Source organism: Telmatherina bonti, assembly GCF_933228915.1.
Source record: "Telmatherina bonti genome assembly, chromosome: 15".
Lineage (NCBI taxonomy): Eukaryota > Metazoa > Chordata > Actinopteri > Atheriniformes > Telmatherinidae > Telmatherina > Telmatherina bonti.
In genome coordinates, this window is record NC_136613.1 from 27,011,041 (window position 1) to 27,035,712 (window position 24,672).

Here is a 24,672-nt window from a genome sequence, read left to right on the forward strand (position 1 = left end):
GTCAAATGACAACATAACGTCCTTGCAGCTGGGTGAATTATATGTGTCACTGACAGTATATGTCTGACAATATGCGTCATTTTCTCTGTCATTTCTCTCCTTTACGAGTCAACAGAATGTAATTCAAACATTAGTATAATATTTTTAATTTAATTTCTGACATCAAAATCCTCACTAAAGTCTGGCTTGTGTCAAGTCCTGATTGAGAAGCAGGCAATTGGACTAATACGAGATCGGAGTGCAGCAACAGTCTCATGTTGCATGATTTGAATCAGAAAAAGTCACTTTTCAGGAGTTGATCCAGTTAGTTAAAATATTTGCTCTGCTGTCCCAGATGTGAAAGCCACAGATGTCACACACATGATATTTATGTCTTGGTGTTTTCATTATTTCATTTTATTTTATTTTATTTTATTTCAATAAACAGCTACAGTTGTTAAACCTTCACAGAAAACATCGAAAAGCATAAACACAACTGCCAGACGTGGTGTATTGTTGTTAACATTTATCTATTTGCCCACAAACTGTGTTGATGGTGTAGTGGAATAAAAATAAAGTAAAAGGTATGAATATTTCAGTTTATTTGTTCAGATGTGTTCCCATAAGCTGCCATGACCTAAAGCCTTTAAATATTTGTATTATCATATTCTTGCGTTTTGTGATGCTGTGGCCTAAATACATGTAGGAACAGAATGATGTGATGCTGTCATGTCGCAGTGCTAATGAGCCAATCCTCAAAAATCTCATCTTAATTTGACAATGTAAGCTGTTTGTACCCAGACATGCATTATATCTAAAAAGCATACAATCCGTGGGTGAAATTTGGATGTGCAGTGGTACAACTTGTTACAAACAAAGTGCATCATCCAAAGTGTGTCACAGAGATTTTTGACAGTTCCCTGGCAACAAATTGAAATACTAAAATAGAGGCTGATGAGATACAATGCGCTTAACAGGTGCAGAGTTTACTACTTCATGGCCAGATTTCACTAAATGAACATTCCTGCTTTCTGTAGAAAACACTACCTTTAATAGCTCAGTGGTCCGAACAGGACTTTTTAAAAGAATTATCTTCTTATGTGACCTTTACAAACTTGGCATTTGAAATGCTGTGCTCAGCTATTTTTTTTTCTTTTTTTTATCATCTGTTTATGTTTATTTTTCTGCATTTTTCTCTGTAGTGTTGCAGCTCCAGCAAAGCATTACGGTACAGTGCTTAAGTTTATGTACATTTAAAGAAATATGTCATGGCCATTTTAAAGCTCTTACCAACTTTCAGAGCATTACCAAAATAATTAGTCCTAACTGACTACTAGAAGAATGGAGACGCAGTCAGATCACAACTTAAACTGAGAATCCTTACTGACGGGAAAATAATTATTTAACACATTGAAGTGAAAATCTGCATCACATATGACATGATTCAGCATGTTTGAGTACATGATTCAGCATGTTTCAGTACATGATTCAGCATGTTTTAGTACATGATTCAGTGTGTTTCAGTACATGTTTCATCATGTTTCAGTGTATGATTCAGTGTGTTTCAGTACATGATTCAGCGTGTTTCAGTACATGATTCAGCATGTTTCAGTACATGATTCAGTGTGTTTCAGAACATGATTCAGTGTGTTTCAGTACATGATTCAGCATGTTTCAGTACATGATTCAGCGTGTTTCAGTACATGATTCAGCATGTTTCAGTACATGATTCAGCATGTTTCAGAACATGATTCAGCATGTTTCAGTACATGATTCAGCATGTTTCAGTCCATGATTCAGTGTGTTTCAGTACTTGATTCAGCATGTTTCAGTACATGATTCAGCATGTTTCAGTACATGATTCAGTGTGTTTCAGTACATGATTCAGCATGTTTCAGTACATGATTCAGCATGTTTCAGTACATGATTCAGTGTGTTTCAGTACATGATTCAGCATGTTTCAGTACATTATTCAGCGTGTTTCAGTACATGATTCAGCATGTTTCAGTACATGATTCAGTGTGTTTCAGTACATGATTCAGCATGTTTCAGTACATGATTCAGCGTGTTTCAGTACATGATTCAGCATGTTTCAGTACATGATTCAGCATGTTTCAGTACATGATTCAGCATGTTTCAGAACATGATTCAGCATGTTTCAGTACATGATTCAGCATGTTTCAGTCCATGATTCAGTGTGTTTCAGTACTTGATTCAGCATGTTTCAGTACATGATTCAGTATGTTTCAGTACTGACTGCACTCAATGAGAACAAAATCACACACTATATTGTTTACAGAAACACTATGAGTTTTTTCCTGGGGTGCAATAACTCATCATTTGGTGTAAATTATGTTGCATATTCTGTCAAATCTGTTTCCATAACAATCCCTGTTTCATTCTACCAAGTGGTGGAGTGAAATCAGGTGCTGGCATCCATGACATCCAGGCTGTTCTGCACAGTAAAGGATCGATACAGAGGTCTGCTGAGAGGAATGAGCACCCTCAGGTCAATAAACCAAAGCTGAAATAAATCTACACACAAAAAAGGGGAAAAAACAGCATTTATCATTAACAGAAAAACAGCTACATAATTTCTCAGCTGAGATAGTTTTGTGACCAACTTTTATGCAAATGTTAAAATCAAAATGTTTTGGGGCCAACATCAAATGAATAATACATATAGTGTATTTAGAGAGGCTAATACCAATATCAGCTGAAAATAATGATCTCATTAGGGTTATAATACGCAGTGTTATATTTACTGCTCACATTTTGTCACCAAAGAAATAAATACACAACTGATGGGGTTGCTTGATGTGAATGAGCTATTATAATTGCATCAAATGAAATCTTATTCTGTAACTGCACTGCAAAAAAAACAAAAAAACATGCAGCATATCTGCTGCTGTGAGATGATGATTAATCAGTATAATCATGTATTTACATTACTCATGAGCTAATATTTTGTTGAACAATCCTTTAATGCTTCCACTAGTCGAGTGTTTTCGGTTCTTTTCAGTCAGACTTCTGCACCTGTTGACAGGTATTTTGTCCCACTGTTCATCAGAAAAGTGCTCGAATTTGTCCAGTACTGATTTCTTTGTTTTATTTTGTTGTTTTTTTCAACTCGATTAAATGAAAAAATAGTGTCTTAGTTGGCTAATATATAATTTAGCCAATTTTAGTTATTTTTCAGTCTCAAGTTATTCAAGTGAGTCTAGTAAATTCAGCCTTTTCTTTAAAGAAAATATATGAATAAATTTATAGATTATATGCATATATATATACATATATATATATATATTTATATATATATATATATATATATATATATATATATATATATATATATATATATATATATATATAGATAGATAGATAGATAGATAGATAGATAGATAGATATATAGATAGATAGATAGATAGATAGATAGATAGATAGATAGATAGATAGATAGACAATGCATTTCTAACATGCATTAGTGACATCTTTATGATGGCTACTGTAATACACACGGTTTTGTTTTTGTTTGTTTGTTTTAAGGAAGAGCTCTAAATCACCTCCCTTGAATTCGTGAACTGTGACCATGTTTATAGAGTTCCTATAGCAAGAAACTTGTTCTCCATCATATCACTCTCTGTGGTCACTAATTATTTTATAATCAACCCGATTTTGAGTTCATGGGAACACCCATTCATGTGGCTGATGTTCGCTCGTGAGCTGAATGACACTAATACTGAATACAAGATATGTTTCTGAGTAGGTGTCATGGTAAATCTCTATCACTGTGTTTACTTTGACTTGTAGCCTTTTTCCCTCTGCTGCTCTAGCAGGGGAAAAATGTAGATTTTAGTAGTTAAATGTCACACTTGTGCCACGACAGCAGGCATGTTAAGTTTATAAAATATGCTCTTTTTCTTTCGTTCTTAAGGTGAAAAGCTGGAACAGAGTCCTTCTAAGCAGTCGTACAAGGAGGGAATACAGAGGGGAAAATGTGTCAGTGCAGCTTAGCTGCTGCTGAGTTTGGGGGGGGGGGGGGGGGGGGGGGGGGTAGAGCAAAGACAAAGCTGTAATGTGCTCCTCCCATCTGACAGGAATGAGACACAGTGTGGGTACAAGATTGTCACCAGGCAACAAAATTCTTGCACTAATGGTTTTGGTTAAGACAAATGCTCAAACATATGGAAATGTGCTAACCGCCAGAAGGAGGAGAATCCTTCAAGCAAGAACTGAGTGTAAGTAAATGACACATTAAGGGCAAAGAGGATGACTTCTTATGTACAAGTATTCTAAGTTGACAGAAGAAAGAAAATTTTTAGGGAGCATCTTGTGAATATCTATTACCAGTTGCACTGACACACGCACGGCACGTAGAATATTTGTTGTTTCTACTTGCTGAAACTTCCAGTAAAAACAGATGGCATAGGCCTGCGGAAATTTACAACAGTTCTGCTCCAAATGCAGGAAGAAAAATAGTGAATTGAAAGTCTCTGTTCAGAGTCTTATGCCTCCCGGCGCTGAGAGCAAACCCCAAATTACCATACAAACAAGATAGGCTATAAGCATGTGTGTGTGTGTGCGCTAGGTAAATAATGCTGATAGGAAAGGAAAGTGAATCAGATCTCAAATTAAATCCAGGTGACAGAAAGCGAGCAAAGAAGAAACAAACATGATTTGTAATTAACATTTGCTGCTCTAACATGCTCGGTAACATAAAGAGTTTAGAATTAGGGTGACAAAAACACCCTGTAACCTTCAAGTTCTCTCATCACTCGGGCAAATCATCTCTGAAAACCATGGAAATTATGCAGATTTAATGGGTTCACAGACATTTAAAAAAAAAAAAAAAAAAGGCTTCTGGTGAATAATTTTCTAAATGTCTTTTTTCCTCAAATGAGTCAACAGAAGAGTTATGTCTCAGCAGGGTGGCAGAGATGGAGCAAACAGAACATGTTACATAATGCAAAAGGCCCAGTCCTTCAGCTCAATAACACGGTGCTACGCTACATTACCCTCTAAACCTCCAACCCACTGGCACCAACTCCCATGGGAACCAGACATATTAGTGATACATTTATTTCAGTATGGGACTTGCCAGATAAAATGCCCTGCAAGATGTTGATAGACAGACTGTAAATCGTAACTATAGTTACTGTAGCTTCATCACATGCTTTCCACATTTCCCTAAGGGCTTTTGTCCGCTATACTTCCAAATGTTCAAACGGTAACAGCAGCTGGATGAAATATGAATCACATTTCATTCATGTTCCGATTCAAGTCCAGTGCTCATGTTTGACTGAATGAATGAAGCAAAGGTGGTGGAAGGGTCTCAGCGTAGCTATGGAAAGTCATAACAGTACTCATACTAAAGTTTAAACATGGAATTCAAGGCCGAAATTGAAAACCTTTCCCAAGCATTCCTATAGAAAACACACCTTGACAGAATAGAGTACAATGCCAGTGCATGGATAACACGCTTTAAATGTGCATAACTTGGTGAGATAAGTTCACTTTAGGATTTTTTTTCCCCAGATAATCTGTGTTTCTGCTTCCTCAATCAAGACATATGGAAGCATATCTCAAGTATGTGAATGTTATGTGCTAAAAAAACTGTTAGTGTATGGTAAGTATGAAAGACAACAAGAGATGTCTGTTACACAGTTCCTCTGCTCTCCTTTTTCTTGCTGTAGGGATAGAAATCCTGAAGATTGCATTCAAGCTTAATAGTCCATTACAGCGGGTACGATTAGGGATTTGGTTCAACTGGGGGTTGTAACATCCTATTTAAGTTGAGGTCCTACATTTGGTTACTCTAAAATGAACTCAGCAGTGTTTTTAAGCAGATCAGAGTTTCCCTCTTGGATGCATCAGAGCTCGGTTGCAATTTCACACCTCCCAAAACAAACCGGACATTCTGAGCAGACAAACTATGAGGGAGGCTTGGTGTGAATTCATCCTAATTAATTTGATAATAATTAAAAAAGAAAAACTGAAGAATCAAAGCATTTCCATTGGCTTGTTGGATGTTAAACTTGTTGTCATTACAACAACATGGAGAATAAATATTTCGACCTTGTGTAATTAAGAGTCAAAATGCTAAATGTGATGCAAGCTCTTTATATGGAGACATGAGAATGAAAAATATGCAACTATTTACTTCACAGACAGTGGGCTGTGCATGAACTCAGTCAATTAAATTTTTCTGTAACTGTGCAATGAGAAGCTTTTTGTTGGATCAAGTTAAAAGGCTGTTTTATTAGCCACAGTTCAAACTCACCATAGGACACTCATCAAGTCAATATTCAAAATCTGAGAGGGAAAACCTTTAAGGAAAGGAGATGAGTCCAACCCTGTTGTTGAAGGGAAATGTAAGGAAGAACCCTTGAGAGTGGTCCATTTTGAGCAGATGTCCTCCCACTGTGCCCCGAGGACACTGAGATTAACGTTGGTGACAATTAGGTCGAAACAATCTACAGCCATGAAACATCGCTTCTGTCACCATTTTTTTGAAGTTCGCCACTGACCTCTTTTATTGTCTTTTCCTCAGAGGATCAGAGCATTCGCTGGTGTCCATGTCCACCAGATCCACAAAGCTCCTCCTGGCAGCACAACTAAGAGGAGCCAAAAGTCCATGAAATCCTTTCCTGAAGGATTCATGACGGATTTAGGCTCTAAGACACTGTTTGCAAGCATGGGGCATCAGTACAGGAAGATGGCTGCACACTGACAGCTATTAACACAGAAGATTTTTTACAAAATGGCACCAGAAATACTTCCTACATGAAGTGAATTATGACCGTCCCACTTTATCACAAATGCGCAGCTAACAGCCGAACTGTGTCTGGAGACCGCTCTGACATTTAGACTCTTTTTGAGTGTGATGCACATACTAACAGATTTTCTAACCCTGGGCATATCTATTCCAATCTCCCCACCTTTTCTTAATTAAGGTGTTGCTTTGCCAATGAATGAAAGCAAAGTTTGGACCATTTATGTCACAGTATATATGTTTTTAAATTAAACTGCAACATAACTGGGAAAAAAAAAAAAAGCCTTTATATTGGCCTTTTCCTTTTGCCATTCCTGAAGGCTTGCTGCCTTTCCAGCTCCCTGAAAAACTGGCGTCAGCTGTCTTCTCCCATGAGGCCTGCATCCGAGATAAGCTGATGCCTTCTTCTACTTTAGGTATTGCAGTCCAAGGCCATCTTTCCTTCCTTTCTTTCAAACAAAGCCTGAAGACCCAGCGATTACATCTCTCTGACCGAAACAGAGCATAAAGGACAGAGGCCTTCGTGGCACCGATGTTTTTATATATCTAGATGACGAGAGCACAATATATTAGCTTGTCCTGGTCTTAAGATATTAAATCCTTCTATATAAGGCCCACAATATTCCATCAAATAAAAGTGGGCCTACTCTTCACTGCACACAATGCTGAATTTCCTCTGCTTTTATTGCAATTCAGCGAATGCCATGTCAGATGGAGGATCTTCTTTTCACAGGTTATTGCAGTCGTCCATGTGATGTTTTAAGAAGGCAGGGTGTATTCTAATCCTGTCTTCTGTTTTTTGGGCAAAGCTGATCTAAATCCCCTTTCTATCAATACATAATCCATGATAATGCTGTGCCAAATTCTTTATAATAATATGCAGGGTCTTCTTCGAAATCTTCCAAATCAAATGCTGCCAGCATTAATCAAAGTGATAATTAATTGCCTTTTGGAGATAACATAACCTGGCCCGCTGCCAATGTGTAGATGTCAGATTAAATGTAATATTAAAAACAGAGTCAAAGGTCATAAAAGGTGTTGTTGAGGACATCAATTATCCACCACAGAAAGCATTTAGGTCTTCGGTTTGTCCCATTTTATTTGCACTGAAATCCATCTAATCCATGTTACCATTTGATGAATTTGTGGTTAAATGTTGACAGATGATGCTGAAGAAGTCGTGATAAAGCAGTTGCTGGTAAACATCTGGGAATCCATGACATCCGCATGGTAAACATCCACAAACACCTGAAGCAACTTATTCCATGCCGGCTGTAAGACAGGCTTCCAGTCGAAACTTTAACCTGGGTTTTATCGATCCATTTATTTATTCATTTTATTTTACTCAAAGGTAAAAAAAAAAAAAAAAGCTTTCTCCAAAGAATCCCTGATGATAAATACGGTGTACACAAGTCCATGCACAAAATATCCAGCCTGCCCATTTAAAATCAGCGCTTGCTCCTCCACGCTCTCCAGCACAATCTTTCATGGGAATTAATCTGGCACATGAAGATGTGGTGTGTGCGGAACAACAAGAGAATTACAGGCAATAAGCCAAGTGCAAGATATTAAAGGTAGATTGATATGTGCAGCGAAGAGCAAAACCTACAGCAACTCACTTTATCAACAAAGAACCCAAGTAGAGAAGATGTATTTGGCACCGAGTCTACTTTTCTTTTTCAGACTCGAGAAAAGACCATCCATCCTTTCATCTCTTTTCTATACCTCCTGACTATTGTCTAGGTCACGCTGCTCTGGTGCTTTATCTCAGCACTGGTGCAGAAGCTGAGATAAAGCAACAGACCAACATCGCTGTTGTAGTTTTTTTTTTTTTTTTTTTTGTAGAGAACATGCAAGCAGATGTGCACATGTTAACAGCTGCTGAGTGTAATTATATTATTTAGACAAGAGCAACAGAGCCTCTGTCTTTTTCAACAGTACCGACCCACAAGTAGCCTGATTGATACACAGCCTCATGCACACACAAGCATTAATAATTATCACACACTGCACACAATTTATGCACAGATGTCACTGCCAAAACTATAAAGTCCTAATTATGCCCAATAACTCACAGCAAAGTGGAACCTGGACCGAATATGAATAATTTGGTTGTTTTGGCCTTTTATCTATTTATTTTTTTTGCGGCTGTGATGGACTGCATGTCAGTAACAGTTTCATCATTATCTAAAAAAGGCTTGTACAGCTTGTAATACTGTTCCCTTTCTCTTTGAAAGAAATTCTGTCACACAAAACTGTGAAAAAAAAAAAGAAAAGGCACGCCGCGAAGACTCCTGACGTGAAGGACGGCTGAAGGTTGAGATGTCATAATCTGAATCTTCACAGAACAATGAAGCTTTTTCTCATGTTCACAGAGAAACACAACACTGTATAATTCCACATCGACGTGTCACTGCTTTAATGTTTTACAGGGATTCGTTTGTTTGCTGGTAAAAAATACATATTAGATCCCTGTGATTGCTATCATAATGTACTAGACACTGTATAACAAACTACACAACACTTTAAATAGTTACCTACAAACAAATAATCCTTATAATGATTATTATATATATATAAAAAAAAAAAAAAACCCAAAAAAACAACATAATATACTATATTGAAAATACCCCTTCTGTATAGCACATACGGACTCCTACAAGCGGTTTGTTGCAACAGTCTTATCTGCGCTGATTGGTCAGGAAACTGCAAATTCTTTGTTTGAGCTGCGCCAAACTCTGCTATGCAAATATTTTCACTTTAATGCTGGTAAGTATGAAAAGACAGACATTATGTTGACATTGTGTTTTTTTATATGTGCAAAAAAAAAAAAAAAAAAAAAAAAAAAAAAAAAAACTATATGTAAAAAAATTGAGAGAATGTGGAAAACTCCATCTGCACAGTAGTTTAGTACTGGTAACACTTATATATTTCAAAGGTTATTGTCCCCAGAAATGTTACTCTGAAACACTTAAGACAGACCTAAGATTAGATAAATTGCTAACTGTAAGTGCATTCACTCTGTGACAAGTGAGGTTCATTTCTGACCTGTCTGCGGTTTATCACAGGTTAACACAAACTGGATGAGCAATAATTTCTTGTAACATGCACCTACAGCACGTGTTACATGTTAGGCCACTTATAGCCTCCAACTCTGGGAACTGCATTCCTCTCTTACAGAAAAACTGAAAATGTTATAATAAACTTAGTACAAAGTAGTAAGTAAAGTAAGGAAATTAGTGTTCAGTGGATGATTTTTTTTTTTTGTAACAATGCATCCTGGTAATAAATCTGATCATCTTGGAAAGCCTGTTCATTTCCCTTTTAAATGGTGACACATTTGACAGTAAAATACATTTGTAAATGAGCAGAAGAATATGTGGGTTACACCCATAAAAACTTGCCAAATTTTCCATGCCAGTGCCAACCAGCTTACTGCACTATTGATTTGTTTGTATGTGTGTGTGTGTATGTGTGTGTGTGTGTGTGTGTGTGTGTGTGTGTGTGTGTGCGCTATTTATTGAATTGGATAATTGAAGACTGAAGGAAAAAGAGATATTGACAATTTAACACTTAAGTCATTCATCAAACAGGGGTCTCAGTAGCATGAGGAAAAACGATAGGCAGCCAAAATGACCGTGAACTGTCTCCACTAAAATGACAGGACGTGCCCCCACAGAGCAGGGTTTATCAGAGACTAGCGCAGAATTCGGGGGAGGGGATTATGGAAGGGCCTGTCTGCAATCCTGACCTCAACCCCATGAAACATTTGTGGGATCAGCTTGGGCATGTTGTTTGTGCCAGAGTGACTAACCGAGCCACAATGACTGACTTGCAGCAAATGCTGGTTGAAGAAAAAGATGCCATTCCATGTGTGACCAGTACAAGGTCCCAGGCTGTTGTGGCTGTGTATGGTTGCTAATTTGCAATGATTTTTTTTTTTTTTTTTTTTTTCCAGATTTTGATCATCCAGCTCATTAAACAACACCAAACAAAAGTCGGATGCAGAATAAACTAGTTGGCTTTGGAAAAGAAGATTTGGCAAGTTTTTCAGCCAACATACTTAACTTTGCTGCTCATTCCACAACAGTATGAATTTATAGACAACCACATATAGCTCAAGGCCCATTTACTCTTAGTGTCATCCTGTGCAGTTTGACCAGTTTTTAGTGAGGATGTAGATACATATCCTGATGCATCAAACTGAGTTTTCTTTCCACAAAGTGTGAGGGCAGGACCTGCACCACCAACAGAAACTTAAAAAAAAAAAAAAAAAGCCAGACTGTACTTTGAAGTGCTGTTTCTTTGCTATTTATGTATGCAAACGTTCATTATCGTGATCTCCTAAACTGTCACCATGTTAACTTTTCTGAAAGAGAGGTCGAACTCCTTTGCCCTGATCCATGGTGGATGTATTGCCAAAAACCAGGCCAACATAGAGGATGCATGGATGTATAAGCAAAGCGATGTATATAATGGACGTAGCTATTTATGTACGTAAATGAAGCATAAATGTCCCTTAACAAGTCTATAGAAAATGCCGCAACCCCTTCTTCAGCATGCATCACTAATTTTCACATTCATAGAGCTGTCGTCTTTTCAACAGAGAGGCTTGATTAAAACTTTGCTTCATTAGCAGGCTGCTTTTATGGCTGCGCCAGAAAAAAATGGTATGGGTGCTTAATGTCTTCAAAAAGACCACCGCAGCTGCTCTCTGTGACAGAAAACTGCCTTAAGGGAGGAATGTTCGCTGCAAAAAGAAAAACAGAAAAAAAAAAAACCCGACCTTACTTGATGGAATATCACTCAACTCTTGTTAGTATGAGAGTGTGTGTTGTAAAGATGAGACCCGATGCAACATGACAGACCATAGCGTGGTTTTAAATTTGTGAGGAGTGAATGGGATGGATGACTTACAAACGTGACCACTTTCATCTGAGTCGTCGGGACAGTCGGGCTCCCCATCGCAGAGCCAGGCTTCAGGGATGCAGGTTTCCTTGTTGTGACACTGAAACTCACCAACGTCGCACAAGATGGTTTCTGGATGGCATGAGGAGAAGGGTGGGGAAGAAGATAGAAAAGATGCAGCATGAAGTGATGGTAATGTCTTGAAAAAGTATGTCACAGCAGAAAAAAATGGACTGAATTTAAACATGAGCGTGATTGGAGAGTATAGAATTTCACATCTACTTTCTTAAAAATCACAGATTTGCAGAGAGAAGATAATGCATGAAACAAATATAAAGATATTTCTAGAGGCTGAATATATATATATATATATATATATATATATATATATATATATATATATATATATACTGTGAGTATCTGTATACTGTCCATCAGTTGACAGAACATTTTGTAAACCACAGCTCTTTATCCAAACATAAGACCGACCATTTGTTTCTAAATATGAAAAAAACAGAAAAGCGCTGCCCAGACATTCCCTTTTCTGACAGCTGCTCTCCTCTAACAAAGACATGACGTCCTTTGCGAGCCTGCAAACTATTACAAAGCACTTTGGCAAGTTTGTTCTTATCTTCTTGCCTCCTTGGTGTTGTGCTTTCATTTGACGGCGGAGCAGGCGGGGAGAGCTTGGTAAAAGCCCAGTCAACTAAAAAGTCATCATAGCCTTTCAATATAGAAAGCATCCATCAAAGTCCCAACATGTTTCCTGCCGGTAGCTGTCACAGACTCAGCTCGATCATGCTGCAGAATGACACCAGCTTTTGCTTAAGATTTGACACCACAATGTGACCTGCCGCTGCTTCTGTTCGGCGCCGAGCGAAAAACGGTAATTTGTTTCTAAGCTTAACCCTCAGACAATCAGACCGGCTCAAAGTCCCCCTCCACTCACTCTTGCTATCTCCATCTTTTTTCCCAGTGTGTTCCTAACCCATTAGTGGTGGGAGGGGAGCAAGTGGGAGATCAGGTCTGCAGCTTCTGAACAGTGGGAGTGATAATTCAACGCACCGCTGCTCCCTGCCCCGGTACCCTCCAGCAAATTCACTACCCAGGGACAAATCTGAAAAGGTCAAACATCTCATCCATTCTGCCTCTTCTATTCCCACTGATGCAATATAGCTGATATCTTACAATTTAAATCAAGGTCCCCTTTGAAATATCCTGTGGTTTTTTTTTGTTTTTTTTTTATATATTTTTTGGACACTTCAAAAGCATCTGAATTGAAGAGAAATTGCTTGTCACACAAAGCATCATAAAAACTCAAGGTAGCCTGATGAGGAATCAGTCTGTCATCGTTAGTTTGCTTCCAAAGAGTTTAAGTGCTTCAATACGAAACATGTTTTTTCTTCCTTTTCTTTTTTACCAAAACGCTGTTAAATTAAAACACACACTTATTTTTGGCGTTAAGAGAAGACTCTGATGAGCATCTTTTTAACCATCATCAAACGAAATAATACTGTGATGTCAGGAAAAACATCGTGTCACCACATATATTACCACATTAACTATAAATACAGAAGCTTATTGAACAATTATAGTTGAAGTTTTTGGTGCTAAAATCCATGTAGAGTTCAGCAACCGATGATCAGAAATGACAGCAGTAGTTGATCCAAACGCTGCTGCTTTTAAACACATACATGGCAACATTATTCATTCAAACTAGCAAGGCATCAAGGAGCTTGTGCTGTGTTTGCTGTTGGTGGAGAGACACTGAGATAGCTGAAGTCTCAAAATGATTCTCTCCTGTGCCTTTAAAGCTGAATTGATTACCATTGAAAAGCACAGGTCTGGTAACAGAAGGGCCATTTCCTCAAGTACAAAAGTAAGCAAGCCGTGAAAAGAAAAATAAAAAAATAAAAACGTCCCCGCACCTCAGAGGGGCCCAGTTACCTAGTGATATTCCACCACCTTTCATGCCTCTTCATCTTCAAAGCTAAGGGGACAAATATGAGCAGAGGAAATGACCTCTTATGTCATTTCATCTTTTCATTCTGCTTTTGCAAACAGCCTCTGCTTGACAGGCTGCACAGTCCCCGCAGCTGCTGCAAGACAACAGCGGGACAGATATGCAGCCGAGGGAAAGTAACAGCTCTGTTGTCCTTTTGTTTCATATAGCAATGTATTTGCATTTAAAAAGACACATGAAGGTGAAGTGTAACAGAAAAATTATTTATTTCCTGGATAATTCTGTATAACCCCTCACTGATGTGTTTTAAACAAAGAAAAAAAAAAAAAACTGGAGCCACCTTCTGTAATTGGAAAAATACCCAAACTGGCTCCATCACCACGACAGTGGGAAACACATAGAGGGCACTCAGCTGGGCACATTATCGTGAGCTCCACTCCTGACACCCAGCAGCAAACACTGGCACAGCATTGTGGCTCATTAAAGCTACTGGGTCTTTCGAAAGGTGCCAGGTTTTCAAAGGAACAAAGAATTATTCTGAGGAAGGAAGACAGTTTGCAAACCTGCTGCAGCAAAACCTCCCAAAAGCCTTTGCAGTACATATTGAGATCAAGTTTTTCTTTTTTGTTTTGTTTTGTTTTTTTCTGTTAAGAAGAGCCATGATTTTTTAATGTTGAGTCACTTACTGGGCAAGTCCAATATACGGTATAATGAACACTTAAAGAACACAACAAATTTCCACCTTGTGCATTTCTAAGCAAGGCACACACTGTTTCATTTGCACAGTCTTAAACTGTGAATTACCTAAGAGCTTAGGTCTTTATGTATTTTTCTAAACAACATTATGCTACCAAGAGGTAAGCTACAAACCACTAAGACCCCAACAATCCCCAGAATTGCATCAGGCACAGACTTCACAATATGGTACATTGGATAAATCTTAAGCCACAGCCCTATTCAAACAAAACGTGTGCTGTGGAGGCAGCAGAGCATTACGCAGCTCAAAGTGGAGCATTTAACATCATCATTGTTGCACAGCTAGCTCTGAGAATATTACAAAGTCATAAAGTTGCTTCTTTAAAGGAGAAGCACCTCTTCCAACTCATCCAACACACAAAGTAGTGTGTGAGCTTGATGGGTCTGTGATCACAGTCTGTATATAAAAGATGGACGTAGCCTTCATGAATTGAAAACTTAAGCTATTTGGCAGTTTCCCTTGTGAGAGTGTTACGTGAGCCGTCACTAGAGAAAAATACAAAAATGGGAAAGAGGTAGATTTAAGAGGGGGGTTGTGAGCATTGAGTGGATGATTGATATCTATCAAACCTGTAGCTAAGAGCTAACTGAGCTAACCCAGAGCTAACAGAAGCTAGGTAGCTAACAGAGGTAAACGAGCTAGCTAAATCATTTGCAGTTGTCTTACATTCTGCTTCCATGCATTAGAATATTGGGTCAGTAAAAAGGACACACCCATATTATATTAAATTCTGAGAAATTACTTCTAAACAGATGAGTTTAAAAAAAAAATATATATATATATATATATCGCTACTTCACTAGCTGTGAAGTTTGGCCTTTTTAGCATGGAAGTCTATGGGAATTTGCTCTGTTTTGGAGCCCCTAGCAGATGTGGGAGAACTGCAAGTTTTGGCACTTATGCAGAGGCTTCACTTTTTACCACCAGAGGTTGCTGCTTGGCTGTGATAGAGCATTAGCAAGTCATAAGAAGAAAGTTGTTAAGAGATCATTTGGGGGGAAGAATTCTTCAAGCATGAGGCACAAATACACAGACAAGGTAAAACATCAAGCATAAATAGTGTTTATCTTGTAGCAACAGCATGCATTACCGTTGTTAACATACTGGAGGAGGGAGGAGGTGACAGGTAGAAAGACCTGAGTGACTTTGAATAATGTGAATTCATAATTGGCATTGGAGCAACTCCAGAAGAACACAAACAGAAGAGGTGCTTCCAGTCATCAGCCACGCATACTTGCATCTATAATGGCCCGAAGGAACACAAACTAGGAACTGATGGCTAATTAACTGGAATGCAGAAAAACAAAGATTGAACTTCCAGCTTCCAGGACTCCAAAGTTTTGCTACTAGCGTCTGGGTACTCAAAAATAAGGTCTCGAAGAGTGCACTGTTTAGTTGGCTGGAGCTGGAGGCATGTAAAAAACCATGAGCATTAGAACTTTTGTCTCATTGGTTTATTTCCTATGTACATACATATATATTTCGTCAAGGTATTGCAGATATATTGCACCTCGATAAGTACTGCCAAATCCATTTACATTGTTAGAGGAGATTTTGCATTCTGGCAAGCTGCAGGCTATATGCATTATGGATGAGCATGAGGATATGAGCCAAACTAAGCAAGTTATTAAGTGTACAGTGGCTCATTGAAGCTTTTCCTCAATCTTACTTTAAATCTATCAAAAGATCCAAGACACTGTGATGAATCTCTATGATACCTCATGCCTCTACGCTGAACCCTTTTTCAATCGTAAAAAGTATCTCGCACTATGCACTATTTAATCATAAATGCCGTCCACATCAAGGCGGATCAGCGTTTGAAGAAAACGGAGTATCGTGACTCAACTCACTGATGAGCAACTGCAGAATGTCACAACACCTCTGGACACATGCCCAGTTATACAGGCGCATCCGTTCTGCAGCACTCCCACTTCTCTCCCTCTTCGCACCAAGAAGTTTTTGTTTTCCAAGAATCACAGACACAAATTATGAGAGAGAGCTGCGTTAGAGGAAATTTGAGAAAGAAAGGAGTAATGCTCTAAGACAGAGAAATAATTGTGTTTACAGGCTCTGAAGTGCAACAGAATTGGCTCGAGGAAATACCAGTTCGTACCCGCAGCCATCCCCCATGGCGATGCTAAATAGCTTTGAATTCAAGCCATGAAATGGATGAGAAATCAACGCTTTCATGGCTCTGGGGTCTTCGTACTGCCCAATCTTCACCACAGATCAAGGTCATGTTTGTTTTCTCAACAATAGCAGGGCCTTGTCAACAAATTATAAAACTAAGAAGCATCATATGAAAAGTTTCTAAAAACAATCATACACTGCCCTCTTGCTCCTTGGCATAAATCCTCTGACCAGTAAACAATGAATGATTTATGAGGGTGGTCTTTGTATGTGTTGTGCTGCATGGCATGTAAAGGATTACATTACAGCACAATACATTTAAAATCATTATCAATCAATCAATCAATCAAATTTTATTTATAAAGCGCTTTACAACAACCTTAGTTGACCAAAGTGCTGAACAAAGATAAAAACAAGTAAAAATATAAAATAGCAGTTCATTCACATGTAAAAATCTCAACAGCCAAAGGCTGATCTAAACAGATGAGTCTTTAGCCTGGCCTTAAACAGAGGCAGGTCCATGATGGAGCGTAACTCCAGAGGCAGAGAGTTCCAGAGTTTGGGCCCTGCCACTGCGAAGGCCCGATCGCCCCACTGTTTACACCTAGACCGAGGGACCACCAGGAGGTGCTGATCAGAGGAGCGCAGGGCTCTGCTGGGCTGGTGAGGAGTCAGGAGGTCGCAAAGGTACGGAGGTGCAAGGCCATGGATGGAGCAGAAAACAAACAGAAGGATTTTGAATTGAATTCTGAACTGAACCGGGAGCCAGTGTAGAGAGAACAGTACAGGGGAGATATGGTCATGTTTGCGTGTGTTGGTGAGAAGGCGGGCAGCTGCATTCTGCACAAGCTGTAGACGGTGCAGAGAAGCCTGGCTGAGTCCAATGTAGAGGGCGTTGCAATAGTCCAAACGTGAACTGATGAAGGCGTGGATGGCTGTTTCAAGGTCTTGACGAGTGAGAAAGGATTTGATTTTGGCCAACTGGCGAAGCTGAAAAAAGCTTGCCCTGACCACAGAGTCTATTTGCATTAGTTTGCAAGTACTTCTTTTTTCAAAACAATATGATTTATTGAGTTAGTGCATGAATAATATAAAATCTTTGCAAGTCAAATGAATCTTTGAAAGTATAAATACTCTTCATACTATACAATTACTTTGGATGTGAAAAAATCTTTTGCTGTTGATTCAGTTTGCGCCATTAAACTGTTGTCCATTTTCTTCTGACCACAACCTCCCCATCCCCACCTCACCATCACATTATTTTTTATCATCTTCATGGGTGGTTACAGAAGAAAGACTTGAACGACCAAAGAATTGAATAAGAAAAGAAAGTTTATTTGAACATAATAACAAATACAAAACCAAAAGACTGTATAACCACACCTGTGTTAAAGCAGGCTGGGTGAAAATGCTAAACATGCTTCTGATTAAATGCATTTAAATATAATGTTTGTGTATAAATGCTCATTTTGAGCAAAATGAAGGTATGAACCAAAGTTAAAAACTTAGATTATTTCTCAGGTCTCATCTTCCCCAATTGGACATCTTGTTTATGCATTTTTAAAATCTTATTCAATACTTATCTTTTTTATATTTTATACCGATAAACATGTACAGGGCAGTGATCTGCAGCGCTTTGCTCCATTAAGCTACCAACTTATTTTACACATGGCTTCATATGTTTCATTGTATTTCATTCAAGATAAAAGCAACAGAAAAATGCTTTGTATTTTACTTTTCTTTTAGACTTGTCGTTTATTGTGTGTTTGATCCGTCTGAATTCAAACATAGATTTACTTTTACTAAACTGAAACCACAGGCAGAGCTTATGTGTTAGAACAGTTATATACATGTCAATTTAAACTTTTTATTAATTTTGGGAGCTCGAGTTCAAGTAAAGGGAAGGTTTTTCTCTGTTTTATTTGCAGTAAATCTTGACCAGGTGACTGTGGGAGTTCATGTTCTAGTAGCTCTAGCTCAATGTGCCTGACCTCCAACTCAAACATATTTCCACTGACCCCCGCCCAGCCAGTCACAATAGTTTATTTTATGTGATGCAAGGGTTAAGAACAGACTGACTGAACAAAGGAGTGATGCTGCAGCATATACAACAGCTCTGTCCTACATCACATGTTTATTTGCTCTGATTAGATAAATGCACAGGAGCTGACTGTAAATCATAATCACTTGACAATCAACTCATATGGCAAACTTCATGAAGACTTATGCTCACCTAACAACATGAATAGATGCAGTCAGATAATGGCTTCTTAGTGTGTAAAAAATAAAATATGTAATGGTTGAGGCAGATAAGACCATTGAAGAGAACCTCTTAAAAAGAAAATCAATGAATGCATTTCATTTGCATGAGACTGTGTCATTATACAGCCAATAATAGAAAATTACAACCCTCCCTGACCAGCCTTTCTTTGCCTTGCTCCTTTTTGATGCTCCATCCAAGGTCACCTAATCACTGGGTTCCCTCAAAGACCTCCATCTTAACCAGCTGCACTCTGAAGGATTTATTCCTCAGTCTATGTCATGATTACCAATCAGGTGGAGAAATAGCTGCTTAAGCAGACAGGGTTTTTGTCATCACCGAGGGGTGACGTGCCAGTCAAGGCTTTCCACCAAAGCTGTGTCAGTGCCTTGGATGTAGCCTCCAGATTAAACAGCATTATCAGAGCAGAGTGAAAGCTGTTATGGTGAAGGATCACATCCCCACTGGCCCCCACTGCACCACAGCGGTCAATGAGTGAGCCATCCGTTATCTAACACCACACCTTGAATGACACCTTGAATCCTCAAAACACATTACATCATTGCAAAAGCATAAATCAGAGTCCTCTCGAAAAGACACAAATCTACAGTGTACTATAATGTTATGATTAACCACTTTTTTTTTTTTAATCAGAAAAGAGCTTAAAATGTACATTTTGACCATTTGGAGCATATAAGGAAGTGATGATATCAGTTAAAGTCAAGTAGGTAGAAGAATATAGAGATGGATTGGACTCTTAGAAGGGGCCCCGAACATTAAGGTTACAAAACAAATGATAACACAAAATGCAAGAGATCTTCTTTAGATTTCTATTCTCCTAATCACCTGCTGGAGTGGATTTTAATCAAGCACAAATACTAAAATCATCAAGCTGTGGGGATACTTGTTTACGTCTTGATGTCACCCTTCAGAATAAATAATCAGAGGCCTAAAGCATAAAAGATAAATGACTGAATGAGCCAGACAAATTTTCCTGAAGGCAGATTTGCCATCTGGCAGTGTACATACTCCTGTTTCTCGAACCAAAATAATACGACTGAATAACTGCTCCAGAGGAGAGAAACGTTTTCATCTTTTATTCTAATTATTATGTGTAGAAACAAAAACTAGTACTTAAGATTTAAAACGAATTGTTCAGACTTTAAAGAAGCAAAGAGGTATTTGTTTCCTATTAGCAAGCCAAAATACAGCATTTTATGAAAGACCTAATCATTTTTGGCATGTTGGTTTTACTGTTTATGTGGTGTAATAAACCTCTTCCCGTTGCTAATGTGACATTTCTGTCTCATTGCTTGCCACTGGACCACAGAAGCATGTGATTAAGATGGACTTGCCCTTTATTTAAGTTTTCCACTTTACTGCAAACTTGCACAGCAGGGAGTCAGCTTACACAGAACTGATTAGCTTCGTTCCATTAGAAATGGGGAAACATGTCCTTTTCAATGCTACTCACAAAACACACCAGTCCTAATAGCCCCTGTAGCAGTGTGACTGTCGGAACTGTAATAAGCAACCAAGGACAGAGAAAACACTGCTCAGGGACCGTTTGTTATAAACTTGAAACAAGAGTTAGCTTTATACGTAGATTTTTTTTATTGATAAATATGTATTAATAAAGTAAATAAAGTAAGTATTAATAAGTAGCATTGGGCATTTTAATACAAACTTCACTGTACAGTATGAAAACACAAATTTTGTAGAATTATTTATAATCCAGTGTGATCTAATCCAATGAGATCCACAGTGTTTTTGATTTCTAAGGTTAGTTTAGTTCTTATTATTAAGTGTCTGATAACATTAAAACCAACTAGCATGATTTTTTGCTCCAAACTGATGAACAGAGATTGCCATCAAAAATTCCCAGTCCTGCTTCAATGTAATTTTAAAGAGTGTATCTGCTTTATTGCTTCTGTAGAGCCAAGACAGAAATATTTAACTGATTTAGTAACGCTCCCAGCATGCCTGCACCAAATGTTAAATGTCAGGAGTGCATGTAACCACTGTCACACGCATGTAGTGTGAATAGTGGAGCTTGCTATGATGTGGCAGTAAAGTCTGATGTCACCATTTGATGTCACAGATGACATTTCAGTCATCTACCTTTCTGATGATGTCATCAATCAGCGAATGACTCAGTTTAAACAGTTCAGGAGAGGAGCCCCACATCTTCTGAACGGGAACGCACCTTAATGAAGCATCCTCAGCCTCAAAACGAAATGGATGGGTGAAGATTCATAGACTTGCATTTGCCAACTGAAAGTTTTTTAAATGAAGTCACATTACAACATTTACAAATACCGAAAAGTTGGTTTTACATTACCAAGCTTCTCTCAGTAGGTTAGAAGTGTGTACCGGTAAGGCTGAGAATAATCGCCTTCAAACTTCATCAGTGAGAAAAATGGCGGATTGTCAACTCTGGATTAAGAGTGTGTTACATGGTGCGTTCGAGTGGATGGGGAATACTGAGAAATTAGTTGCTGAGAAATGTCATAAAGTGGACCAGAGCGCCGGAACAGTCATCTAGTTACAACTGGATCAGTGATGCTGATGCAACAACTGACCGAGAATACAAGAGACGAAGAAGAAGAGAACCCATCTCACCGACTAGCCATGACCCAGAACAGGACTTCTCCTTCAGCCTGTTCTTTCACTCCCAGTCACCAATGGAGTAACACTTTCATCTAGTCTTTGGGGTTTCTCTTTTAACTTTGGTGTTCAAACCAAATACGGTTTTCACAAGAAGCTGTTCATCAGCAGAAGCTATCCAACATCTTGTTCTGTACATGAGCCACATGAATTCTATATCCCTTCCTCTTTGGTTCACAACTGCATCAGCGTCCACTGATAAGTGAACCCAAATATCCAGTTTTCAAGAAGACGAGAGTTCCCTTGTTAATATGTATGTGAGTTAGCCTCCACACTTCTCTAAAACTATATTACTTGTGGAAAAAGACCAGGATTGTTTTAATGTGAATCAGTGTCACTGTGCATGGTTTCTAGGTATCTGCAGTGATACTGACCTTGTTCTTGAGCTTAGCCAAAAGTGGAGCCTGTTAATTTACAAGCCGATCTATATTCCAACTCTCACCTTTGGTCAAAAGCTGTGGTAATGACAAAAAGGATGAGATCACAAAGACAAACGTCAGATTTGGCTTCTTCCAAATGGTGTCTGGGATCACCTTTAGTAATAGCCTGAGGACCCATGATAAGGGACAACCTCACTGCTTCTTTGGACTTCTGCTCAGAAAGGTGGTTTAGACATGACCTGCTGAGGGCTGGCTTCAGGGCAGAGCCAAGACTTACTGGAGAGATTTTATCTCTTGGTAGGCTTGGGAACACCCCAGTGTCTCTCCAAAGGGCTAGTATAGGTGACTGGAGAGGGACGTCTGGAGGACCCTGCTGGGACTGTTGCCCTTGTGACACTGTTCCAGATTGGAAATAAAAACTGTGCAATAATGGGTAAATTTTACTTAATTATCTTCAAGCTGTCACCACATTAGAAGAAAGGCGAGGCTTTTTCTGATTATAGACACTAAACTGTGCAGTGCAAACAGTTCTTTAGATCAGCAAATTCTCGTGTTTATGATAAAACTAAATTACTTTCATTGTAAAGTTTCAAAAACACAACACTATCACAAAATCAGAATGAGGATCATTTCACTATATGGTCAAATAGGGCCGAAAGATAGAAATTGAAAATATTTTGGAAATAACGAAGGAAAACGATAAACTAGGAACGTTTAATTCTGTATTCATTCTTTTCTCTGCTGATTAGACCATTTCAGGGTCGCTGGGAAGCTGCAGCTCGAAAAGATTGGATCCGGTTCTTATGAATAAACATAAATCTTCAGTTTCCTGTAAAACCTGTGACTTTTTCATGGAGTCTCCAACATAATCAAGCGTGAAAATAACATTTCAGCAGTACTGCTCATAATTGCCAAGAGTAATGGCCATTGGTTGGATTGGGGGATTTGTCTCATTTCTCATAAGACATTTGTTGAGCTAATTCATTAGACTGGTAGTATTCTCATTTATTACAAGCTTGCCATTATCTTGTATTGTTATCATGTTTGGTATTTTACTGAAGATTTCACTGGCAAATCTTTATTGAATAAATGAATACCATAATATACAAACCATCTTGCATGGGGATAAATCCACTACACACCTACAAAACTGTTTTTTCCATATTTTTGATTCCACCTTATAGACAGAACTTTTCAAGAGATGGCCAGACACACATGTATATTAACACATCAATGTAATTTAGTTTAAATGGCCCTATATGTGTTGTCATGAGACTATGTGCTCACACACGCATATGCACAAGCGCACACTAAGACTACATAGCATCAGTTGGTAGAATCATGGTGGTTTATGTGCCAAAGCCCAAAATGAGCTCGGGTGATGGGACAGTTGCCATTTTTCTGTCTGCTTGTGAGCTGTATTAAATTAAAGAAAAAGAAGAAAAATCACTTCACTTACTGGAAAGGTAGATATAGCTGAAAAGAAAATTAAGTTTTAAACGTATTTAAGAGACAATGAAGGCCGAATCACAAATGTTTTATTACTATATTTTCTTCTATGTGCACAGATATGACAACAAACACATTTACAATGTGTATATTAATTATATTCTTTTGGACTTCCATGTCAGTTGGCATGTTGGTGATCAACAACGATGTTGAACAACAACAATGAATTTATAAATGATAATGGCACAAATAAAACTCAAACCTTTTGTACAACAGCAATGAAGTTACACTACAGTGTTAGGACAGTAAAATGGAAAGGCTTTATGCATTCTGGTATGTTTTTTACAAGTTTACAGAAGTTTGGGTGGATAAAACCATAAAGATTTGGCAATAGCATCCAGAGGGAAATTTTTTTGCAACCAAGGCAAATCCTGTTATTGTAAACAGGAATCGCAATGCCTGGTCAACGGTGATGTCCTTCACATCATCCTGCAAGTGCGTACTCAGACACTTGTGTGAATTGCCCAACACTAACAGTGGGCCTCTATGTCATGTTTAAGCAGCTGCATGTTTTTAATTTATTTGGTCTGGTGAAGCAAACCACGGCAGAACATCTATGAAGTCAGTGAAGACACAGGATACATGCGCCAAATAACTAGCGGTTAGCATGCAACACTGAATGTGTTGTTAAATTTTTACTGCCCTCTGGAGGACTTGCATGGTCCACTAGATTGTCTCTGGTCCTATTCGCATATTCCCTTTCATGAAGATCGTTGTCATTCCACTATAAGTTTAGTTTTGTGTGGAAAAATTCTGCTGTAAACAGGGTGAACAGTTGCAACCATGACAAGGAAATGATTTACACTGAGATGAGCCCCTGTTAGGTGTTTAAGATCTAATTAAACTGGTCTCTGAAGAAAATCAAGTAAACAGATATTTGTGTAAAAAAAACAAAAAAAACAAAACATGATTCATTTGGTTGTGGTAATATTAATGCAACTTCTCTAGATCTATCCTGCTTTCAGCTTACATAGAATGTGGTTGATGATTAATCTTTATCCATCCATCCATCCATCCATCTTCTGCCGCTTATCCGGGGTCGGGTCCCGGGGTCAGCAGCCTAAGCAGGGAAGCCCAGACTTCCCTCTCCCCAGCCAGATTTGCCAACTCTGCGGGGGGGATCCCGAGGCGTTCCCAGGCCAGCCGAGAGATATAATCCCTCCAGCGTGTCCTGGGTCTTCCCCGGGGTCTCCTCCCAGTGGGACGTGCCTGGAACACCTCACCAGGGAGGCGTCCAGGAGGCATCCTGACCAGATGCCCGAGCCACCTCAACTGGTTCCTCTCGATGCGAAGGAGCAGCGGCTCTACTCTGAGCCCCTCCCGGATGACCGAGCTCCTCACCCTAT

The 24,672-nt window shown here is 38.7% G+C and overlaps 1 protein-coding gene across 1 annotated transcript in view; it reads right to left on the reverse strand.

Annotated features, from left to right (window-relative positions):
• lrp1bb (low density lipoprotein receptor-related protein 1Bb) overlaps positions 1-24,672 on the reverse strand; it is a gene marked incomplete at both ends in the record, with an annotated part of 313,004 nt that overhangs the window by 214,350 nt on the left and 73,982 nt on the right. The window contains one exon of the mRNA XM_079254397.1: positions 11,670-11,792. Coding sequence (XP_079110523.1) covers positions 11,670-11,792 — 123 coding nt within the window. The remainder of the gene's footprint in view (positions 1-11,669; positions 11,793-24,672) is intronic.